The sequence below is a fragment of the Capsicum annuum genome, chromosome 1 (assembly GCF_002878395.1).
Source record: "Capsicum annuum cultivar UCD-10X-F1 chromosome 1, UCD10Xv1.1, whole genome shotgun sequence".
NCBI classification, from domain to species: domain Eukaryota; kingdom Viridiplantae; phylum Streptophyta; class Magnoliopsida; order Solanales; family Solanaceae; genus Capsicum; species Capsicum annuum.
Genome location: NC_061111.1, coordinates 8033920 through 8055513, shown reverse-complemented (window position 1 = coordinate 8055513; position 21594 = coordinate 8033920). Strand labels below are relative to the sequence as shown.

Genomic DNA, 21594 nt, shown 5'->3' with positions numbered 1-21594 from the left:
ATAATATTATATTTATAATCTATATCTATATTATAATCTATTTATATCTAAATCTATAATCTATATCTATATCTATATCTATCTATAATATATAATCCATATCTATAATATATTAAAAGTGTGAAAGGGCTTTAGAATTAGTGTTTGAACTATAATATACTAGAAATAATATTTAATATAAATAACATAAATACCAACCCTTATACTCTCTTCCATTTTTTTAATTAGTTTACTTTCTCTCCCTATTAATATACATAACATAAATATAGCAACATATACACAACATTCTGTATATATGATGGAGATTTGTAATATGGTTAGGGAGTTAAGATTTTTTTGTAATATTGAAAACATAAGTTGTCTATTTGTATAATTTTTAGATCCAATCGGTTCGGCCCAACAAGACAAGCTGAACCGCCCTAATAATTATCCCATCGGCCCAGCAAAGAGATCCTTCATTCAATATTCTAATTCGTTTGCCTCTTTTAATTAGGTTCAATACTTCAATTACAATCACAACTGAGAACTCAAAGCTACTGCTGGCTGCTGCAGTGCTGCTCAAGACCCAAAGGCCAAACCCAAACTGCTGGCTGCTCTCAACAACAGGTAACTTTTATTTTCAATTTTCTCATAATCTCTCATCCTCTCTGTTTGTGTCTTTCTTGGTAAGCTTGCTTTTTCTTCTTTTCTTGCTGACTGATGTGGTAAAGTTGTCATCTTTAAGACCCTGTTGGCATATTTTGACTTGATTTTTATAGTTCATGACATAGAGGTGAATCTTGGATTTTTGTACTAGTGGCTTCCTGCTAATTTGTCTAAGTGCGTGCAATTAACTTAGTATGAATACTGAAAAATTGGTATTTGACTTTATCAATATAGTTTAAGTTGCACTCTGCATCTGTTCCTCTAGTGTTCTTCGACCTGTTGTGTTTCTTGTGTGGCATCTAGTAACATGGTGGTGTTATTTGAAATCTTAAATGTTAATGCCTTGTACATTCTTCCATTTCTATGTCATTAAACTGCGCTGTAACTTGTAATTTTGTTGTTGGCTTCTTGTATCTTATTCCATGTGCTCGCTTATGTGCTTTTTATTTATGAAGACACTACTTTTTGGTGGGATTATTTGTGGGTTCAGATTTTGTACTTGTGCAGTTAGTGTAGGAAATTAACTGCAGGAAATGCAGTTTGTGCAGAGAAAGAGCAATAAGCAGTAGGCAGTAGCTTTGAACTTTAAATTATATATGTTCAATGTTAACGGTTAACCCGATAACCGAACTGATAACTATTAAAAATCGATAAACCGATAACCGATTAACTGATATCTTAACGGTTCTTTAACGGTTTAGCGTATATACAAACCGATAATGATTAAGTAAAACCGATAACTTCCAAAACCGAACCGAAACGACCGATACGCAGAAAATGAAATTATTCGGGCCATGGTGGGAGTGGCACCCGTGGAGGTAAGACGCAGAAAATAAGGTTGAGAGGAGCTGTGCAGATGTTCTGGTGAGGAGGTGCAAGAGGGTGGCTGTCGAGGGCTTCAGGAGGGATAGGTATAGGCTTAAGAAATACTGGGTTGGGGTGATTAGGCAGGGCACAGTGCAAGTTTATCTCCCCACAAGGATATGACCCTTGATAGGACGGTGTGGAGGTTGAGAATTAGGGCAGTAGGTAGTCGAGTGCGTTGCTTTTCCATTCCTAGAGTATTAGTTGTACAGTCTTGTATTTTCGTATTCTTGGATTTTATTTCTATTGGTTGGTTTCCCCCCAGCTTTTATTAGTGTATTTTCGTGTTGTTCTTACTGCTTGTTGCCGATGTTTGTCTTTTTCATCTGATTGAAGGAAGAGGTAAGGTTTGCGTACACTACCCTCCCCAGACCTCACTTGTGGGATTACACTAGGTGTATTATTATTGTTGTTATTACTGAGCTATGAATAAATTCGTCTAATTGGAGCAGAATTAACTTTGAGGATTCAAATAGCCGACTCCGATGATTAAGTAGTTGATGATGTTTTTGTTGTGTCAATTGGTGCTTGGTTTGGTGTTCTTGTTTGTTTTGTGCCGCAGGATAATATATGATTAGTAGAGTGTTGCATTGGGGTTTATTTTTGGTGGTCTATTTTGCATTCTTTAGGGTTTGATTTTGATTTTAAGCTGTAAACTGCTAAATTTATGGGCTTTAGGCTATGGAATGGGGAGTTGATCCATAATGTTTTAGTATCTTGTGTGGATTATTTGGGTGCCAATGAATTAGTATGGTTATTTTTTGTATTGTTTGCTAAATGTGGTCCTCGATGATGTCCTTGCAGTATGGTGGTTACATACATTGCATAAAATTTCTTATCATCTTGTTACAGTTCCTAATTGCTGTTATTGTTGGAGATATGATAGCTGCATTTATAGTTCTTAACTGGTGTTGCTTATTCTTTAGAGATATGGAAGCTGCGTATATAGTTCTTAACTAGTGTTGCTTACTCTTTAGAGATATGGTAGCTGCATATAGTTCCTAAAACTTCTTATCTTCTTTTTTCTTCTTATAATCCTTTTTTTCTTTGCTGCTCTGCATCTATTATCAATAATTCAAAAGTTATGGGTCCAACAATAAGAATCCTATCAAATTTAAACTATGGATGCGCTTCTGACCATGTTCTCTGTTGTTTGGTTATTTTAGTTTGGTGAGCTTCAAGCTGCTTTCTCCTTGGGTTGCCATGAACACGTCTACTGGAGCCAATTTGGAACTATCGAGGTGCATTGCTGCATCCCCTGTTTGTCACTTAAAATCGTCCATCTTTGAGCCAAGATCATGTGTACCCAAGTTCCAAGGCTTCTCAAAGAAGCTACTGCCTTTATGTAAAGTTATAAATGTTAAAAGTGACAGGGAAAAAAACATTACGTTCTCGGTTACTTGTAGTGCCAGTCAGGTTGGCACTGCTGCAGATGAGCCCAGCAGTCTTACATATAAGGATGCTGGTGTGGACATTGATGCAGGTTCAGAGCTTGTGAGAAGAATAGCCAAAATGGCACCTGGAATTGGGGGATTTGGAGGTCTCTTTCCACTAGGTATTCTTTTCCTTTAGCTTTCTTTTTGTTTGTTAATACTTCAGCACGGCATCTTCAATTGAAAGCACTGACTTTTTTTGTTTAGATAAAGCAATAATCAAGCTTTGCTTGTTTGAAAAATCAAATGACCACTCAATCAATAAGCTGCTCCTGTGACTACAGGAAAATACTTTAGAAAACATTTTCTTAAGCTTGCCCTTTCATTCTCTATGTGCCCCTCTCCCCCCAATTCATCCCAGTCTACTAACGCATTCTCAATTTTGGTTGTGTAAACTCTGCCGCATATTTTCTTAGGGGACACATATCAAGCTTGTATTCTGCTTTTTAGTGGGAAGAAGTAATTTTTATTACTGGAGGATGCATACCATGGTTGGACCTTTTCAAAAAGATATTTGTGATGACGGTATTTTTTTTTACTGGAGGATGCATACCAGGGATCGACGCTTAGTTCATTTTTTATTTGCCTTGGTGATGAATGTTTTGACTCGTCATATTCAATGGGAGGTGCATTGGTGTATGTTATTTGCTGACGATGTAGTGCTTATTGACAAGACTCGGGGGAGGATGCGAATTAGGGTAGAGAGTTAGTGGGTTGGTGTGCGCCCTTACTAGTGGGGAGGAGTGCTTTGTTTGTCGATTTACCTGTAGTCATAGTGTTGTGAATGTGTCTTGTAGTTTCTTATTCATGGTGTTTTGGGGATGTTTGTGATTTTGGATAGGTAGTTCATAGTATTATTCTATGGGTATCTTGTTTCTTCTTTTATCTAGTGGTGTGTTACCATATTTTGTTGTTTGTTTTTATGTTCTCGGATTGGTATATTGTTATGTGTCATGAGCTGAGGGTCCATCGGAAACAACCTCTTTACTTCATCTGAGATAGTGGTATGGACTGCGTACACTTTACCCTCCCCGGGACCCCACTTTGTGGGAATACACTGGGTAAGTTGTTGTTGTTGTATTTGTGATGACTGTATAGACAGGCCAAGGCTGCATGCAGCTTGACTGATACATCCGGCAATCTTGTGCAGTGTAATTTTCCTCATCTAGGTTGGAGTAATTGGGTACAAACCAGGTGTTGTAGGTGGGATATGACCCTGTGAAACTTGGTAGTCGCTTCTTTGTCCTAGCATCATGTTGTATTTTCAATAGTCAATCTAAACAAAAGTTTGTGATGAAAAGCCCAAGAGATCTAAAAAACAGTATAGTTGATTCATCAAAAAGAAATTGTGTATGCTCATTTACTATTATGTGATGGCGTAGTATCCTCTGTTCTCAAGGACCAAAGGCTTCTCGGTGTAGTATTTTGCGTTGACACTGGGATTTAGTTTACCCACCATGTGTGATCATACTGGGCATGTTGTTGTATTGGAACTTTACTGGTGGACTAGTAGCAAATCTTTCTTGCAATTAGGTTGTTTACATGTTAGTCTCAGAAGTTGGCATAGTTCTACCACTAAGACTTAAGTTCCGCTTGTTGTAACTTGGCCTGCTGGCGTCCAAATTTATCATGATAGCAGGTTTGGCTTGCAAAGCAAGTAGAAGTAGAACTGTAGAAGTCTTGAATTTAGGCAACTTGCTTCCTTCTATTAAGAAAGAAGTTGGGATTGCAATCTGTTTTCTGGACTAACATGCTGTTTCAGCTTAACTGTTCAAAAATGTCCTGCTTCAGTTTTTTGCTAATTTTCTCTAGCTATCTCCTGAAGTATATGATGATCTGGAATGATTTGTCTCCTTGAGTGGCATATGCTAATGTATTTGTGATCCTTTATCAACTTGTTATGTTTATGTGATATCCTGCACTGTTTACTGTATAGTAGTTCTCTATGCTTAGAGAGAAGCATTTCAATTTTTCGCTAAATGCATGCACTTCATTAAAAAGTACCAAGTTTGGATGTAGGAGCTATATTACTAAAACTAATAATACAGTATTTGTCCTGAGCCGGGGGTCTATCGGAAACCACCTCTCTACTTCATCTGAGGGGTGGTATGGACTGCGTACACATTACCCTCCCTGACCCCACTATGTGGGAATACACTGGGTATGTTGTTGTTGTTGTCTCCTTTGCATGGTCATGTATTTAAGCATTCAGTGTTCCTTGCAAAGTTCATCTCCTTCCGTGAGTATCTCATATCATTTTCTTGGTGCCTGCAATTACTCACAGTTGTAACGGCAGGACCTGCCAAAGAAGCACCGTATAATTTTTATTTTTGCTTTGCTACCAGCCAAGTGGATAAGTCTATTTCCTTTCGCGGACATAACTTACTTAATTTGAAGCCTTAGGCATAAAGTGGCATAACCTGCTCCTTGGAGTTTAATGTTGGTTTGGAAATTGGTATTTAATGTTGGTTTGGTAATCTTAAAAGCTGACATCATTTTGCTTGCTCAAAGTGACGGTTATATATATTCCAAACCTGTTTTTGCTGATTCTGAGTATGATAAAATGTTGAAGTCGCAGTGGAACCTAGGAACAAACAAGTTTGTTCGACTAAATTAGTGCAGCATAGTTGTCAAAACTTGTAGGTTCCTGCTCTAAGTCCCCCTTTATCTATCTGCTCTATTATTTTTCATGGCAGTATAGGCAATAGTCGGAGTAGGATTTCTCTTTTTGATTTTTGGTATGTTTAAGTGTTGTTACAGATCTTAACTTTGTAAGTTCTTTTTTTTTTACTCTTCAACTGAGCAGGGGATTCATACCTCGTAGCTGGTACTGATGGTGTGGGGACAAAACTTAAGTTGGCATTTGAAACGGGAATTCATGATACCATTGGGATTGATCTGGTAAATTTGATTCGTCTTTTTTTATGTATTTTGCAGATATGCAAGAACTAATGGTGTCTTTTGTTCCCAGGTTGCGATGAGTGTTAATGACATTGTCACTTCTGGAGCAAAACCTTTATTTTTCCTTGATTATTTTGCAACCAGCCGCCTTGATGTTGACCTTGCAGAGAAGGTAAGTTTGGCCACATATATCTATCTCACTTCCTTGCGTTTCTAGAGCCTTAATCATACATATGTGTTGTTTCCTTTTCCAGTAAAATAGAGTTGGCTTCTTGCATATATGCAGGTCATAAAAGGTATTGTGGATGGTTGTCAGCAATCTGATTGCGCTCTTCTAGGGGGAGAGGTACCTTTAACTCGACTCCTAGTAAATTATTTGCAACACTCGTATTCTGCTGCAAAAGTTAACTATTTTAATAACAAATATTGAGCTGCTCTTTCTAACAAAAGATTTTTAGTATAAAGTTAACTATTTTGTGCTATATTTTTTTCGTTGAAGATGTGTGCATAGAGTCGTTGAGACATTATGGATGTCACACATAAAAACTTGTAGCTTATCCTTCCCTCACATCGGATTCACTTGTCCCAACCCTCGCTTCCTCCTTGTACTAGATTTTTCCAAGAATTCCCCCTGAAAGCGAGAATGCACTATATGCCTTAAAAATAAAAAGAAGGCTGGAAAAAAGAGAGTATTTTCCAATTTCTTCATGTGCGTCTTTCCCCTTGTGCTTTTGTGTGTATGTGTTGCTGTTCTGTCTCTCTCTCTCTCTGAAGGTCCCAAATATTTGTTTCATGATACAAAAATGTGTACTGTAAGATGTGTTTCCGACTGTAGAATTGGCTGATGTGATCCAGGATATAAGAACTGAATTTGTTCAAGTGTGAACACTGACATGATTTTACTCATTATATGGTAGACTTGGCAAAACCATGTTTTACACTCAGCTGAGTTAATCTTCTATTATTGCACTCAGTTGATTTAATGTGCGTATCAGACTGCGGAGATGCCAGATTTCTATGCCGTAGGCGAGTATGACCTCAGTGGATTTGCTGTGGGCATTGTGAAAAAAGATTCAGTTATTGACGGGAAAAATATTAAGGTTGGAGACGTTCTTATTGGTTTACCATCTAGTGGAGTTCATTCAAATGGTTTCTCTCTTGTGAGAAGGTTTGTTTACCTTCAGAGATAACGTATTTAGCCTTTAAAATTATTTTGATAATTTCATTTCCGTTTTGACTTTGCATGCTTTTCTTTCCCTCCGTAGAATGATAATGACACGCTAACCTGTGTAGGGTTCTGAAGCAAAGTGGCCTTTCATTGAAAGACCAGCTTCCTGGTGAAACTATTACACTTGGTGAAGCTTTGATTGCCCCAACTGTTATATATGTTAAACAGGTTTCACCTTTAGTTTCCTTTCCCTTGTATTTCTATTAATAAAATTTTGTTTTTTAAATCGGGTATGCAGTCATGTGTTTCGCGGATTTGGAAAATGTAGGTTCTTGATATTATTAGCAAAGGAGGAGTTAAAGGAATAGCCCACATTACAGGAGGTGGCTTCACTGACAACATCCCTCGAGTATTTCCTAAAGGTCTTGGAGCCATGATTTACGAGGGCTCTTGGGCAATTCCTCCTATTTTTAAATGGATTCAAGAGGTGAGAATCTTTTGACACTTAACTATTGCATGCCATATTGTTGAGAAATCAATTAACCTGCAAACTTTTTTTCAGTTTTTGTTTCTATCTTTAATGTTGTGGGAATACACTGGGTTTGTTGTTGTTGTTGTTGTTGTTTCTATCTTTAATGTTTGCAATATGGTCATTGAAATGAAGGCTGGAAGAATAGAAGATGCTGAGATGATGCGGACTTTCAATATGGGAATCGGGATGGTCCTCGTAGTTAGTCCCGAAGCAGCTGATCGAATACTTGGGGAAGTACAGCAGACGAGCATTGCATACCGGGTTGGTGAGGTTGTAAAGGGTGACGGAGTAAGCTATAGGTGAAAGCTATGCAGGTGGTCATCGGTTGATGCATCGATATCAGCATTGATCTGAAAGAGTTTTTAAGAAGTGATTGAGAGTTTTTTCTCCTAAGCTGGAGCCTTTTTCATCTAATACAACCAATGTATTCACTCTTAAAAATGTGTTGTGTATTAAAAATGAAGATGTAGCCATGAAGGCAGCTTCAAGAAATTTTGAAATAGTTTTGCATGGAATGTAGAAAATGATTTCTGTTATATTTCATTTTCGATCGTTTGGTTTGGGAACTAGTCATCCGGCGACAATTTGTTCCAGGATTGCTCTTACACCCTCTATGTGGATAAAAATAACACAATAATCGTGAGATAACTAATTTTGGGATAAGTTATTTCGGGATTTTATTTCAGTTAAATATGTGGGATAGACGCCTATTAAATTTGGTCTCGAGATTAGTTATTCCTCAACTGAAGGGGAGTTTTGGAGTAATTGGTAAATTTGTCGTTCTTTAGCAGAAATGTAAGGTAAGTTTGCATATAATAAATTCTTGTGGTCAGTCCTTTTTTGAATTTTGGTCGTAGTGAGATCTTTAGTGCATCGGTCTATTCTTTTTAATTTGGTACTTACACCAAACGAGCATTATGTAGAGTCAAATGATGAGGTTATATTACAAATAACTAATGTTATGTACACCTTCCAAGAATCCTTTTCTTTTTACTCTTAAAAAGATTAGATGTTTTATTCATTTGTTCAAAACTACTGTAGAAACACTTGAATACAGCAAAATCCAAACACATAGCAAAACACGACACGGTTGTTGTCTTGGCTGAAATGCACAGAGCCTATAAATTCTCCATCTGTTGTTTCAGTAACCGAAGAAGTTATGGAGCATTTCTCACTACGCAATCACAACCAGTATTAAGCAGTCCTGTCCCAACTCAAGAAAACATCTCCCGTTTAATTTTGGAACAAAAATCTGCAACTGAAGCTCTTCAAACCTTTAGATGGGCCTCCAAGCTTCGCAGTTTCACTCACAATCACTCTACCTACAGAACTTTAATCCACAAGCTCTGTAAGTTTCGGCGTTTCGATTGTGTCCACCACCTGCTCGACGAAATGCCTAGCTCAATTGGATCAACCCCAGATGAGGATACTTTTGTGACCATTGTGCGTGGTCTTGGTCGTGCTCGAATGATTAAACAAGTCATCAAAGTTCCTGAATTGATGTCCAAGTTTGAAAAGAAACCAACCCTGAAGCTCTACAATTCGATTCTTGATATCCTTGTTAAGGAAGATATCGACATTGCTAGAGAATTTTATAGGAAGAAAATGATGGGGACTGGAATTCAGGGTGACGATTACACTTACGGTATTCTGATGAAAGGACTTTGCTTGACTAATAGGATTGGTGATGGGTTTAAGCTGCTTCAAGTGATGAAAACTCGTGGCGTTATCCCGAATGCTGTGATTTACAATACACTTATACATGGACTATGCAAGAATGGGAAGGTAGGGAGAGCAAGGAGTTTAATGAGAGATTTGGTTGAACCAAGTGATGTGACTTTTAACATTTTGATATCCGCATATTGTGGAGAAGGAAATTTAGTACAGGCTTTGGTGATGCTGGAAAAGAGCTTTAGTAAAGGGTATATTCCTGATGTTATTACAGTGACTAAAGTAGTGGAACTTCTTTGTAAACATGGACGTGCTTCAGAGGCAGTGGAGGTACTAGCAAGGGTTGAGGAAAGAGGAGGTGTTGTTGATGTTGTGGCATATAACACATTGATTAGTGGGTTTATTAGATTAGGGAAAGTGAAAGTAGGGTGTCGTCTTTTGAAGGAAATGGAGTTGAAAGGGTGCATGCCGAATACAGATACATATAACGGCTTGATATCTGGTCTTTGTGACTCCAAGATGTTGGATTTGGCACTTGATATGTTCAATGAAATGAAAAGGGTTGGGATAAATTGGAATTTTGTCACTTACAGTACTCTTATCAATGGATTGTGTTCAGGGGGGAGAGTGGAAGCTGGATTGAAGATCTTGGAATTAATGGAAGATGATAAAGAGGTGTCGCTGATTCCTATTAGTCCGTATAATGGTGTTATATATGGTTTTTACAAGGATAACCGTTTGGAAGAAGCACTTGCATTTTTAAGGAAGATGGAAAATTTGTTTCCACGAGCTGTGGATAGGAGTGTAAGTATACTTGGTTTGTGTGAAAATGGAAGCATTGATGAAGCAAGGAGGGTGTATGATCAGATGGTTAGGGAAGGTGTTATGCCAAGTGCTCTTGTTTATGCAAACTTACTTTGTGGATTTTGCAGCAAAGGATGTATAAGAGAAGCATTTGAGCTGCTGAACGAGATGATTGGGCGTGGTTATCTTCCAGTTGCATCAACATTAAATGCTTTGATAATTCTGCTTTGCAAGCAGGGTAAAGTTGGAGAGGCATCAAAGTTGATGGGGGACATCATAGGTAGAGGCTGCTTGTTGGACTCTGGAAGTTACAGTCCATTCATTGATGCCTTCTGTAGCAATGGAGATTTCCACAGAGCATTTGTGTTCTTTCTGCAAATGGTGGAAATCGGTATAGTTCCTGATTACCATTCATGGAATGCATTGCTTGTATGCCTTTGTCAACAAACAAGTTGGATAGAAGGCAATAACAAGTATTGCCGTTTAACTAGCCAACTGCAGACTATTATACAGACATGACGAGTCACTAGGTATGAGCTGTCTGGCGTTCTTTGTGACCTTTGCAAAGCTTTTGGTATTATCTGAGGCAAAGTTGGTTGAACCAAATGCCCTTAAATCATCAAGATTGCGGTCTCTAAAATGCAAGAACTCATTTATTGTCACCAGCAATTGCTGAGTTGAAGTGTATTTCTGGTCTTGCATTATAATTCTTTTAACAGGAGATATACCAAAAGAACTTGGAAATTTGACTGAGTTGAATGATTTTTATCTCAATATGAACAATCTTTCTGGGAGTATACCACCAGAACTTGGAAGCATGGCAAGTTTACAAGGTTTGTAGCCTTTGTAATTAAATAGCTTTCTGTTTAATTTTGAGGGAAATTGCTTCTTTGTTTTTTTATCCCACCGTAGGAGCTCCCACCTTTTGCTCCTTTAGTGACTCGAACCAACAACTTCCCTGGAAGCTCTCGCTTTTTGTTTTTCGAGCGACTTGAACCAACAACCTCCCTAGGAGCTTCCACCTTTTGCTCTTTTAGTGACTCGAACCAACAACCTCCCTAGGAGCTCCCACTTTTTTGCACCTTTGGTGACTCGAACCTATAACCTCCCTAGGAGCTTCCACTTTTTGCTCCTTTGGTGACTTGAATCAACAACCTCCCTAGGAGCTTCCACTTTTTGCACCTTTGGTGACCCGAATCGACAACCTCCCTGGGAGCTCCCACCTTTTTTTCTTCTTTGGTGACTCGAACCGGCAACTTAGGATGGAGGTCAGGAGGTAGGGTTGACAGAGTTCATGGAAGGATTGAGCTTATTAACCTCCCTGAAACATGAAAACCTCCTCAAGCTAAGAGGTTTGTGTTGTCCAAAGGGGAGGGGCGAGTGTTTTTCAATCTATGACTTCACCTCGAAAGGAAACCCCTCTCAGTATCTTGATGTTGACCTAAACAGCAACCATGTTCTTGCTTTAGTGACTCAAACGGACAACTTCCTTAGAAGCTCCCGCGTTTTGTTTTTTGAGTGACTTGAACCGATGTCATGACCTGTATTAATGGTCGCGTGAGAGACATACATTAGGGTCACGTGAGAGGCACGGACAGTCCACTTCAATATAAACACAGTGAACTATTGTGAAGGAGGGAACAAATTATTTTGGTAAAATCCCAACAGTCTTTTCCTCTCATTCTCTCATTTCTCTCTCTTCTTCCTAACTACTTCTTCTTCCTCCTCTCGACTAATTCTCTCCCTAATCGCCATTTGAAGGTGACGATTGGAGCTTCCTTGGCGACTTATCTCTCGTAGTATCCAATTCCATTTATCAATTGTAATAGCTAGTTTGTATTGAATTTGGATTAGCAATAAAAATTTCCCTTTCACGATTTCAATTTTTCTTTCATTATCAAAGTACATAACAATTGGTATCAGAGAACGAACCTGTGTCGACTGTGGGTAGTAATTCGAAGAAGATGTTTGCGGAATCATCGACTTTGACTGAATTGGTTGAACGAAACAATGCCAATAGAAGGGCCTTTGTGGATGGAATTTCTGGAATAATTGTGGATTTAAAACAATTTCAGAGTTGGGGTGAGGATTGCATATGCAGTGTTGACTGCCAATGCAACTCATGTGTTTATGGGTGTTTACGTAGTGTTGACTGCCAATGCGGTTTTTGTCTTAATGTCTATTCGGGGGAAATGAATGAAGGGGACAACCAGTCTGAGGTGGGTTCTTGCAACCAGGCTATTGTTGAACTGTTGAAAGTGGAAAATAACAGTGAGGTCAATTTAGAATACAAAGCAGATCAGGTGTTTGGCGAATTTCCTCAATGGGCAGAAGATGAAATTCTAGTTGAACTTCACTCCATCCACAATACAAATACCACGGAGATCGAAATCGTGGGCTTACGTTTGAATTCACGACTTTATGTTCTTGATGTTGAGGATACAATATCGAAATTGATGTGTCTCGACGATTTGCCATGCAAGGGACATAAACTTGACATAGAGTTTGGTGGCAAGCTATTCAATATAAAGCTGGAAAGGCATTGTTTGGCAGAATGTTGTGGCTCGCTTATAACTACTGGTTTTCTTCCACATGCTTTGGGTTTAAACAGTTGTAATTGGGTTGACACAGGCAAGCTTTCTGGGCTTTCCTTGATAGGGTAAAGTCGGGTATGTATTCATTCAGTTGTAGTTTGCTTACCACATTTCTTGGCACTACAAGACATTATTCAATTATTGTTGTGGATCATTTCAAGAAGATCATTCATATGTTATCTTGTCACATTGATTCCACACCCAATGATCAAAGTATTTTGAATCAATTTCCCTTTGACCCTGGAGAAAACTTATTTATAGTAACCCCTGGCGGATATCTCCAAATTCTACAATTACAACTTGGTTCATATGTACACACTTTATTACCTGTGAAGGACATATTTCAGCGTCGGGTTCCAGGAATTAGTTGTGAGTTCATGGCCACAAGATCAAGTGGAGTGGTTGTTTTCTGTGGCATGTGGACTCCATATTTGGCATTGTAGGCCATCTGTTTTTGGTTGCGATAAAGTTTCAACTCCACGTTACCATTCGGAGCACACTCCTTGATGAGCTGCGAAAGTACGGACAAATGAATGAAATGACCCAAGTCAATTCATGGCTTGGATGTACCTTAGGCTTACACATTTGCAATTGGTTTGATATTGGACAGGTTCTATGGACTTTCCTTGATGGGGTAGAGTTGGGTATGTCTTTATTCCTACATGTGCTGATTGCTTATTCTGACAGGCTGATTAATAAACTCACTGCTGACTTCTTATCTTTCGGTTTTGAGAAGGAAAATAATGGAACTATTATAGTTTTTGCCCCTGGAGATACTATCTTGGATGTGATTGATATCAATTATATGAAGCCTATTAAGTTCAAGTTGTCATTACTATGCACTATTGCTCGATTACGTCTACTAAGTTGTGATACAGTGGAGGTTCTTCCGTTGTTGTTTCGGTCATATTAGTTGTTTGATGGAGCTACTGTTACTGTAGTCTATGTCCAAAAGGAAGAAAGGAAGTATCATTTTGCAGTCTCCATTGAGAGGAATGACTTCTTGTGTTACTCTTGCCGCATTTAAACACTTAATATGTGCATCCTCTCAGGACTTCTCCTTTGAGGATAGTCAAACTATATGGAAGCATAACGGGTGTTGTGGCAGATAATGATCAAATGAGATGTGAAATGTCGACTTTTTCATGGATCCGAAGGTTCATTTGCAGCTGTTTGCACACCAAACATATCAAGTTGAGTCATTCTGAGGAAATAACTAACAACAACTTAAGAGGACGGTTGAGTGACAGCAAAGCAAATGGACATATTTTTGCGATAAATTGGTTGGCTCAGTCGGCATTGCTTATTCTTCTAAAGCTTACTTCAGAAAATTTCCTCGAAAGAGTGATTAAGTCTGTGTTCTGCTCGTGTAAACACATTCATGGGCTTTTGCAATTTGCGAGAGGAAAATTGCAATCTTCCCCTGTCTCAAAACTTCAATTAAAAAAATAAGGGTATACAATTGCATCTCTACAGTTTGAAGTTGCTTCAGTTGTTGAACACTGGCTAGAACTTTTTCTAAAGGCACGGACTTCATTTCTTTCATCGACAATTGTCCACGATAATAGGCAGCTCTGGATTGCTTCAATTGAACAAGTCGTTCACCTGCAAGTTGGCTATTGGCATTGGTATTTTTGTGGGTGCTCTATACTTCCTAAGGAACAAACCAAATCATCAACTGCTAGTCAAGTATTCAACAATGACCTTGAGGACAAGGTCGATTTTAAGTGGGAAGGATTGTCATGACCTGTATTAATGGTCGCATGAGAGGCATACATTAGGGTCCCGTGAGAGGCACGGACAGTCCACTTCAATATAAACACAGTGAACTATTGTGAAGGAGGGAACGAATTATTTTGGTAAAATCCTAACGATCTTTTCCTCTCATTCTCTCATTTCTCTCTCTTCTTCCTAACTACTTCTTCTTCCTCCTCTCGACTAATTCTATCCCTAATCGTCATTGAAGGTGACGATTGGAGCTTCCATGGCGACTTATCTCTCGTAGTATCCAATTCAATTTATCAATTGTAATAGCTAGTTTGTATTGAATTTGGATTAGCAATAAAAATTTCCCTTTCATGATTTCAATTTTTCTTTCATTATCAAAGTACATAATAACCGACAACCTCCCTAGGAGCTTCCACCTTTTGCTCTTTTAGTGACTCGAACCAACAACCTCCCTAGGAGCTCCCACTTTTTTTCTCTTTTGGTGACTCAAACCTATAACCTCCCTAGGAGCTTCCACTTTTTGTTCCTTTGGCGACTCGTATTGACAACTTCCCCAGGAGCTCCCCCCTTTTTGCTTCTTTGGTGACTCGAAGTCTCGAACCGACAACTTAAAGGATGGAGGTCAGGAGGTAGAGGAGACAGAGTTCATGGAAGGATTGAGCTTATTAACCTCGCTGAAACATGAAAACCAAGAAGTAGGACATGTCTCAAGAACCACATTAATATGTTCATTTAGTAGTTGTCCTGTGTTCACTGTTTCAAAACCAGTACCATTGACTTAAGTAAGATGAAATAGCAGAATTTGCACCATCACTGCATTAATTTCACTTGTTCATTAGAAACAACAGGTAGCTGATATTTGAGCCAAGTTTTACTATATCTAAGGTCTCTAATTAATAAAACCTTCAATACATGGCAAATTATTTCAACTTTACTTTTTACGGACCTTAAATTTATCCATGACCGTGAGTGTCTAAGTGGTTCAAATCCTAAGTAGTAGAGGTGTTTGATAGGATATAAGACTGAGTTAAAAGTGTTTTAAGTGAATTCTGTGGACAACTTAAAAGGGGCATGGATAACTTAAGCCTATTGTTTTTGCGAGAAGACTTACTCATGTTTTTTCGCATTCTATCTTAATATGATTCCTTCATATTTCCTTTTGACTAGTATTGATCGTTATGCATCATTCTAACAGGACTGGGATATCTGCGCAGCTCTGAACCAGACAAGCCTTCTATGGTTCATCGCAACATATCAGTGGAAAAAGTCCTCCTTGATCAACAGTTCACTCCACTAATACTGGACTGTGGTTTACTAAAGCTACTTGCCGATGTTGTTGTTTATTCAGCACTAAAGGTCAGTGCTGCACTTGGATATATATATGGCTCCTGAATACATACATTACAACTGGAGGATTCACAGAAAAGAGCGATGTATAACCTTCAAGTACTCTCTGGTAAAGGACTTGTTGACTGCTCAATGAGACGTGCAGCTGAATCTTGCTCTTCATTGATCCAAATCTCAAGGGAACATTCTCTGTACGTGAAGCAACTTGCACTCTTGATGATCCAGATAACTGGTCCAAGTATGGCTTTAGTAAATGAAGAATTGAACATGTCTCTAGCGCTGGCTGAAAAGGGGACAAAATGCAAACAAAGAAAGTTCAATCCCAAGAAAACAGTAAGTGACACTCTTGTATTCCTTGAGTGGATCAAAGTCAAGATCCTTTTATAAACGGGGTGAGTCAACTATTTATTGATTACAACGCTAAGACCTTGGGCGGTGACTTCCTAATTCAATTCTCAGTCTCAAATCTCAACTAGTAGATGAAAATTCAATTATCAGTCTCAAGTCTCAACTAATACAAGAATATATGTCTATTTTGAAAAGAATATACATATATAGTTTTCTAATTCCAACATCTTACACAACGCACAAGTACATATTTTGAACTCAATTAAAGTCATGATCCTGCATAAAAGTTACGTAAGCAACTGAATATATATATAGTGGATATTATATATGGATGCACTAGTTTAACCTAAATTTGGTATGAGTTTTTATTAATTATTATAGTACTACATACGTAAGAAGAAAGAAAAAAGAATAATATCACTTAGGGATAAAAAATCATATATACAACTTGTCAATAACTAATATGGAGTACTATTTAACAAATTCGCAGTTACTTATCACCAATGATATCAAAGATATATATCTTTGACCATGTTGGGCACATATATTGAGTATGAAGTGTAAACTCTCATACAATATAATTGTGATTATCTGATAAGCTTTAGCTATCGAATTCTCCGTACAGCTATTCTGAAATAATCATATTATATATACTCAGATCTCGTTATAACAAAAAACCTACAAAATAGAAGTAATACTTATAATTAGCCAAGTTTCTTTAATGCAGTCAATTTTATTTTTTTTCATGATATTATATTATGTTCTCTATAATAAAATTTCGTTATAATAACCAAAAAAATATTAGGACGAACAACACTATTATAAAGAAACTTGACTGCATAAATAATAAAATCTTATTAGAGTTATTACGTACGTAAAAGATTCGGTACTGTGAAATCTCTACGCTTTCACTTCAGTTGACTTTGTGAGAGTAGATTAAGTCCATATATCCTCCATTGTAATAAAAGAAAAACTAAAATAATTTTATATATAGTACTCTTAATATGTAATATCAGTTTGACAGAGAAATAGTTTGAAATGTTAAAATTGTTAAATACAACAATAATAATATACTATGTGTAATTTCATAAATAAAGTCTGAGAAATATAACAGACTACAGTAGATCTCTTCCCTACTTTGAAAGATAAAGTAGCTACTTCCAATACTCTTCGCTCTTAAAAAATTGTTAAATGAATGTTGAAATAAGAGAGAGTGATATTCATTCATATTAGTTTCAATTGTTAAAGGGCAAAACATTTTTATAATTCAACAATTTGCAAAATAAAAAAGGTTAGGAGATCAATTTCGAGTGTATCCTTTCATCCAAATATGCCGTTATTTTTCTTTTTTTGTTTCTCAGCCGGTGTTTGATACCCGCATTGAAGTCCGATTAATTCAAATTCGCACCGCGTAGGGCCCTATTCGAAGGAAAGCGCTCCCTACTAAGGATTTTTTCATATTCGGGGTTTGAATTCGAGACCTCTGGTTAAGGAAGGGACTGCTCCATCCGTTAGCACATTCTTGGGTGGTAAATATGTAGTTATGTAATGTGATAATCTGATATACTTTAACTTTTTTCCTCTATATAATTTTGTTTAATATTCTCAAATTGAACATTTGTAATATCTACATACAACCTTTTTTTGTAAACAAGAAAATTGTTTTTCTTGATAATACATGTTGACTTTTAAGTATATGAGTACGGTATGAAGATAAGAAAGTACGATGACGTGGAGATATAGCCAACCAATAAGGAAGGAATAGATAATCCTTAAAGTCAACACAATTTGTCTGCTAAAATAAAGGCACATTTTTGTATAGTATTTAGAATAGAATAATAACATACGTCAATTAATTAAAGGAAAATGGTTTGATGGACCCTTTTACTATGTTTGATTTGTAATGTAGATATTTCTACTTACATATTTGTCATCTAAATTCTTGAACTCACTAGAAAATAATATTTTAAGCTTCTCTGACGATGTGTGTAACACAACCGCCAATGTCAGCTGCCATGTCAGCTTCCACGTCATTTTTAAGTATTACATTAAATTTCATGTCATTTTTAAAATGCTACATAAAAAATAAAATATTAAAATAAATTTAATTAAATAATTTTTTTTTAATAAATTGTAAAATTTCTAATATACAAACACAATAAATTTTAAATTTAAATTTTCGGCTATAAATTCTAATACACAAACACAATAAATTTTTAATTTAAATTAATTTAAATTCTTAACTATAAATTTAAATTTTCAACTATAAATTCTAATACACAAACACAATAAATTTTTAACTATAAATTTAAATTTTCAACTATAAATTTTATACACAAACACAATAAATTTAACTAAACATCAAATTTATTTCCAATAATTGAAATTTCTCTCCAATTAATTTAAAATTTTAAGTATAAATTCACATAAACAAACATAATGAATTTTTAATTTTTATTTAAATATCTATAATAATTTGTAAAAGTTATAAAATTAATCCTAAACAAAATAAAAATTTTAAATTAAGAAAGTGAATTAAAAAAAAATTAAAAAGTACAATGGTGGGGGCTGTTGGGGGGAGGGGGGGAGCACTGCAGCCGGCGTTAATGGTGCTGATGGCCATGGCAGCCGGTGGGGGTGGGGGACTGGTGGACGGCCGGGGGAGGGGTTTTTTTTATTTTTATTTTTAAATTTTTAAAAATATATTTAAATTTAATGTGGTGGGGTCTTTTTTTTTTTTTTTAAATTAGTTTAATATAAAATTGACCAAAAATTGACCCTCACTCGCACCCAAGGCGCGTGCCTACACGCGTTTCGTCCTACTCAGCTATTTTAATGCCACATAGGTTTGGGCAACGGTCAAAGGATTTAAAATATTGCTTTTTAGTAGGTTCAAGGGTCTAAATGACAAACATACAGGTAGGAGTATCACATTACAAATCAACATAATACCAGGATCCATCAGGCCATTTTACCTTAATTAAATAAAGAACTTTGAGAATTTTGATTATAAATATACGTACGCGGTACTATATTCTTTTGACCATTTGTTTCTTCTTCTTCTAATTTCTAACCTTGTGTTTTTTTTAAAAACGAAAAAAAGAAAAGAAAAATGTACTCCTAATAAGGTTAGAAATAGTCAAGAGTGATGATGAGTTATACAATTTAGCAAATGTGATGAAATCTCCCTCCTATTTTATAACATTTCAAATATTGTGGAGATCTAAAATTATACTATTCTTTGGGATATACATGGGGTGTATGAAAATGATATATCACAATGATAATAGTATATTCATGTAATTTCATTAGTGGAATTCAGAAAGGGCGGTGTTTACATGGTCTCCCTCCTATTTTATGAAGATAGGGGATTGTTTAGGATAAACCCTCAAGTTATGTTAGATAATGTCAAAATCGTTATGAAAATGGAATACAATAGTGCAGAAGTCGTGTTAGGAATAATGAAGAAAAGAGCAGTATCAACTATAAATAGTATGATAACTGACGCAAAGAAAACAATAGGTAATAACAAATAGTAGAACAAGATAAGGAGAGTAAGATTAATAATAGTAATAAAGGAAACTAGACAACGATGCTTGACTATCTGCTAACTTTCAACCTAATCTTCGACCTTCATATCTCTCAATCTAATCATCTTTCCCTAATACTTCTTCAACCTACATCTACCGTTTTTCAGACCGGCCATATATAGTCAACTTTCAACTTCTCACACCCCTCACTGGGTCATAAATATGTGCATTCAATCATTATGTGTTCAAACCATTGTAATCTCGTCTTCCTCACCTTTTCCAACACGGGGCAACTCTCACCATGTCCCAAATATCTTTGTTCCTAATCCTATTTAATTCAGTATGCTACATATTCATTTCAACATTCTTTTTTCCTCTACTTTTATCTTCTGGCAATGTGAGCTTCTTGTTAGGTTAACATTCTGCTATGATCCATACAACATAGCTATTCTAGCAATCACTTAATAAAACTTATAAGTCTTAATGGTACATTATGTGTTATAAGTCTTAATGGTACATTCTTATCACATAAGACACTTGTTTATCCTGAAATTAGTATAGTTGAATTTGTAGGGGTCAAGAACACATGTTACAGTTTAACCTCATTTTAGGTTCAATTAACCAACGATTTGGTTATTAATAGATAGCAAAAGTAGATGAAATACAACGTAAATAAACTTAGTAAGGTAAAGATCGAGAACAGGTCTAGGTGTATTCAAGGCGAGTATGAGAGATCCCGCGATCCGGTACTTAGATATCTAATGAAACTAGAACAAAATGCAAACAAAAAAAGTCCAATCCCAAGAAAATAACAAGTCACTCTTGTATTGCTTGAGTGAATCAAATCAAGATCCTTTTATAAATGGGGAGGGTCGACTCTTTATTGATTACAATGGCTAAAACATTGATCAATAAAAAAATGTTGGTAGAGTCTTAAAGTACAAAAGTTATGCCCTTGCGCCACACTTTTAATCTGTTGGAAGGTATCAGTTGATATTTCTGAATTATGCAGATTCATACGAGCTCGTCCACGACCTAAGCAATTCGACACTCTTGTCTCTATCTCATTTATCCTTTTTGCCTCATCATTATTGGCGGTGACTCCCTAATCCTTATCCTGTATGAGATTCCCCCCACCCACCCACTCACAATCACCTATCTTAGAGAGAGCCTCTCAAGGTTCTGTATTCGTGTTATGTCAAGACTTCTTATCGACCCCATTGTCAATGCCATATGTACCTAAACCGATTTTACCTCATACAACAATAAATGTGAGCCTCTATTTCATCCTCCGATTAGGGATGACTCAAGGGTAAGGCTGGTAAACCATTTGATTGATTAGGCGTCCAAAATTTTAAGGCCTCAAAAATGTTAATAGTAAATTTTATGATTTCAACTTCACTTGGAATAATAATGAAGATTGTGAAATACGTCTAAAAAAAGAAATAATAAAGAAAGAAAAAGTTATCTAATTTTTACTAGAAATATTTTAGAACTTTGAATTAAACAATTCAAACTTCATATTAATAAATAAAGTTTTTGACAACATCATCGAAGTTAATATATTGCAAATAAATGTCTAACTTTTTATTCACTAAAATTAATCTTATTTTTACTAATAATCATATTAATATGTGAAGTTCAATGTTGTGTATCTTTTACTGTCATGACCCGAGCCAAGGCCCTGACCGCGACGAGCATCCCGAACCGTGGAGGCCCGGGCACCCATCTCTATCTGGCAATCATGCACAATTATTGTACAATATATAGAAGTGCGGAAAAACTTATTGTAACACCCCGTAAAAGTCGTGCATGGATTAGCCTTTAATAGAGTGCTCTTAGACTTAAAATCTTGAAAATTTTTCTAAGTGTAAAGAGGACTTGGAGTCATTTTAGTTGGGAATCTTTGGGATACAACTTTTCAACCTTTCCGACCTCTGTTTTTAGATTTTCAAGTTGTGTTACGATCGGACAAGCTCATAGTACATCTCGGATAAGTTTCGGAATTTTTTGGAACGCATAAGGCTGC

General features: G+C 36.5%; 2 protein-coding genes across 6 annotated transcripts; both read left to right on the top strand.

The window, feature by feature from the left end:
- The first annotated feature begins 320 nt into the window (after positions 1-320).
- Positions 321-8109, top strand: LOC107866471 (phosphoribosylformylglycinamidine cyclo-ligase, chloroplastic/mitochondrial). Its single transcript, XM_016712526.2, has 9 exons — positions 321-606; positions 2676-3064; positions 5749-5843; positions 5914-6015; positions 6130-6189; positions 6839-7011; positions 7137-7239; positions 7340-7498; positions 7676-8109. Exons 2-9 carry the CDS (start codon positions 2713-2715, stop codon positions 7844-7846), a joined length of 1215 nt encoding a protein of 404 aa, XP_016568012.1. The 5' UTR covers positions 321-606; positions 2676-2712; the 3' UTR covers positions 7847-8109.
- Positions 8110-8155: 46 nt separating this feature from the next.
- Positions 8156-16229, top strand: LOC107866456 (pentatricopeptide repeat-containing protein At2g17525, mitochondrial). 5 transcript variants are annotated; one of them, XR_007057834.1, is made up of 2 exons: positions 8156-14471; positions 15536-16229. XR_007057834.1 is itself a non-coding variant. In XM_047415426.1 (2 exons), exon 1 carries the CDS (start codon positions 8651-8653, stop codon positions 10535-10537), a length of 1887 nt encoding a protein of 628 aa, XP_047271382.1. In that variant the 5' UTR covers positions 8248-8650; the 3' UTR covers positions 10538-10548; positions 15536-16229. The 5 variants fall into 5 exon arrangements, 1 of the variants encoding a protein (XP_047271382.1); XR_007057833.1 differs by having other exon boundaries at positions 8156-15035; XR_007057835.1 differs by having other exon boundaries at positions 8248-10851; positions 15555-16229.
- Positions 16230-21594: the final 5365 nt, after the last annotated feature.

Excerpts from the sequence above, each read along its gene's own strand:
- LOC107866471 (XM_016712526.2), top strand. The coding sequence starts at position 2,713 with ATGAACACGTCTACTGGAGCCAATTTGGAACTATCGAGGTGCATTGCT. Across the intron at positions 5,844-5,913 it reads ATACCATTGGGATTGATCTG|GTTGCGATGAGTGTTAATGA; the intron begins GTAAATTTGATT and ends TTTTGTTCCCAG. Across the intron at positions 6,190-6,838 it reads GCGCTCTTCTAGGGGGAGAG|ACTGCGGAGATGCCAGATTT; the intron begins GTACCTTTAACT and ends TGTGCGTATCAG.
- LOC107866456 (XM_047415426.1), top strand. The coding sequence starts at position 8,651 with ATGCACAGAGCCTATAAATTCTCCATCTGTTGTTTCAGTAACCGAAGA.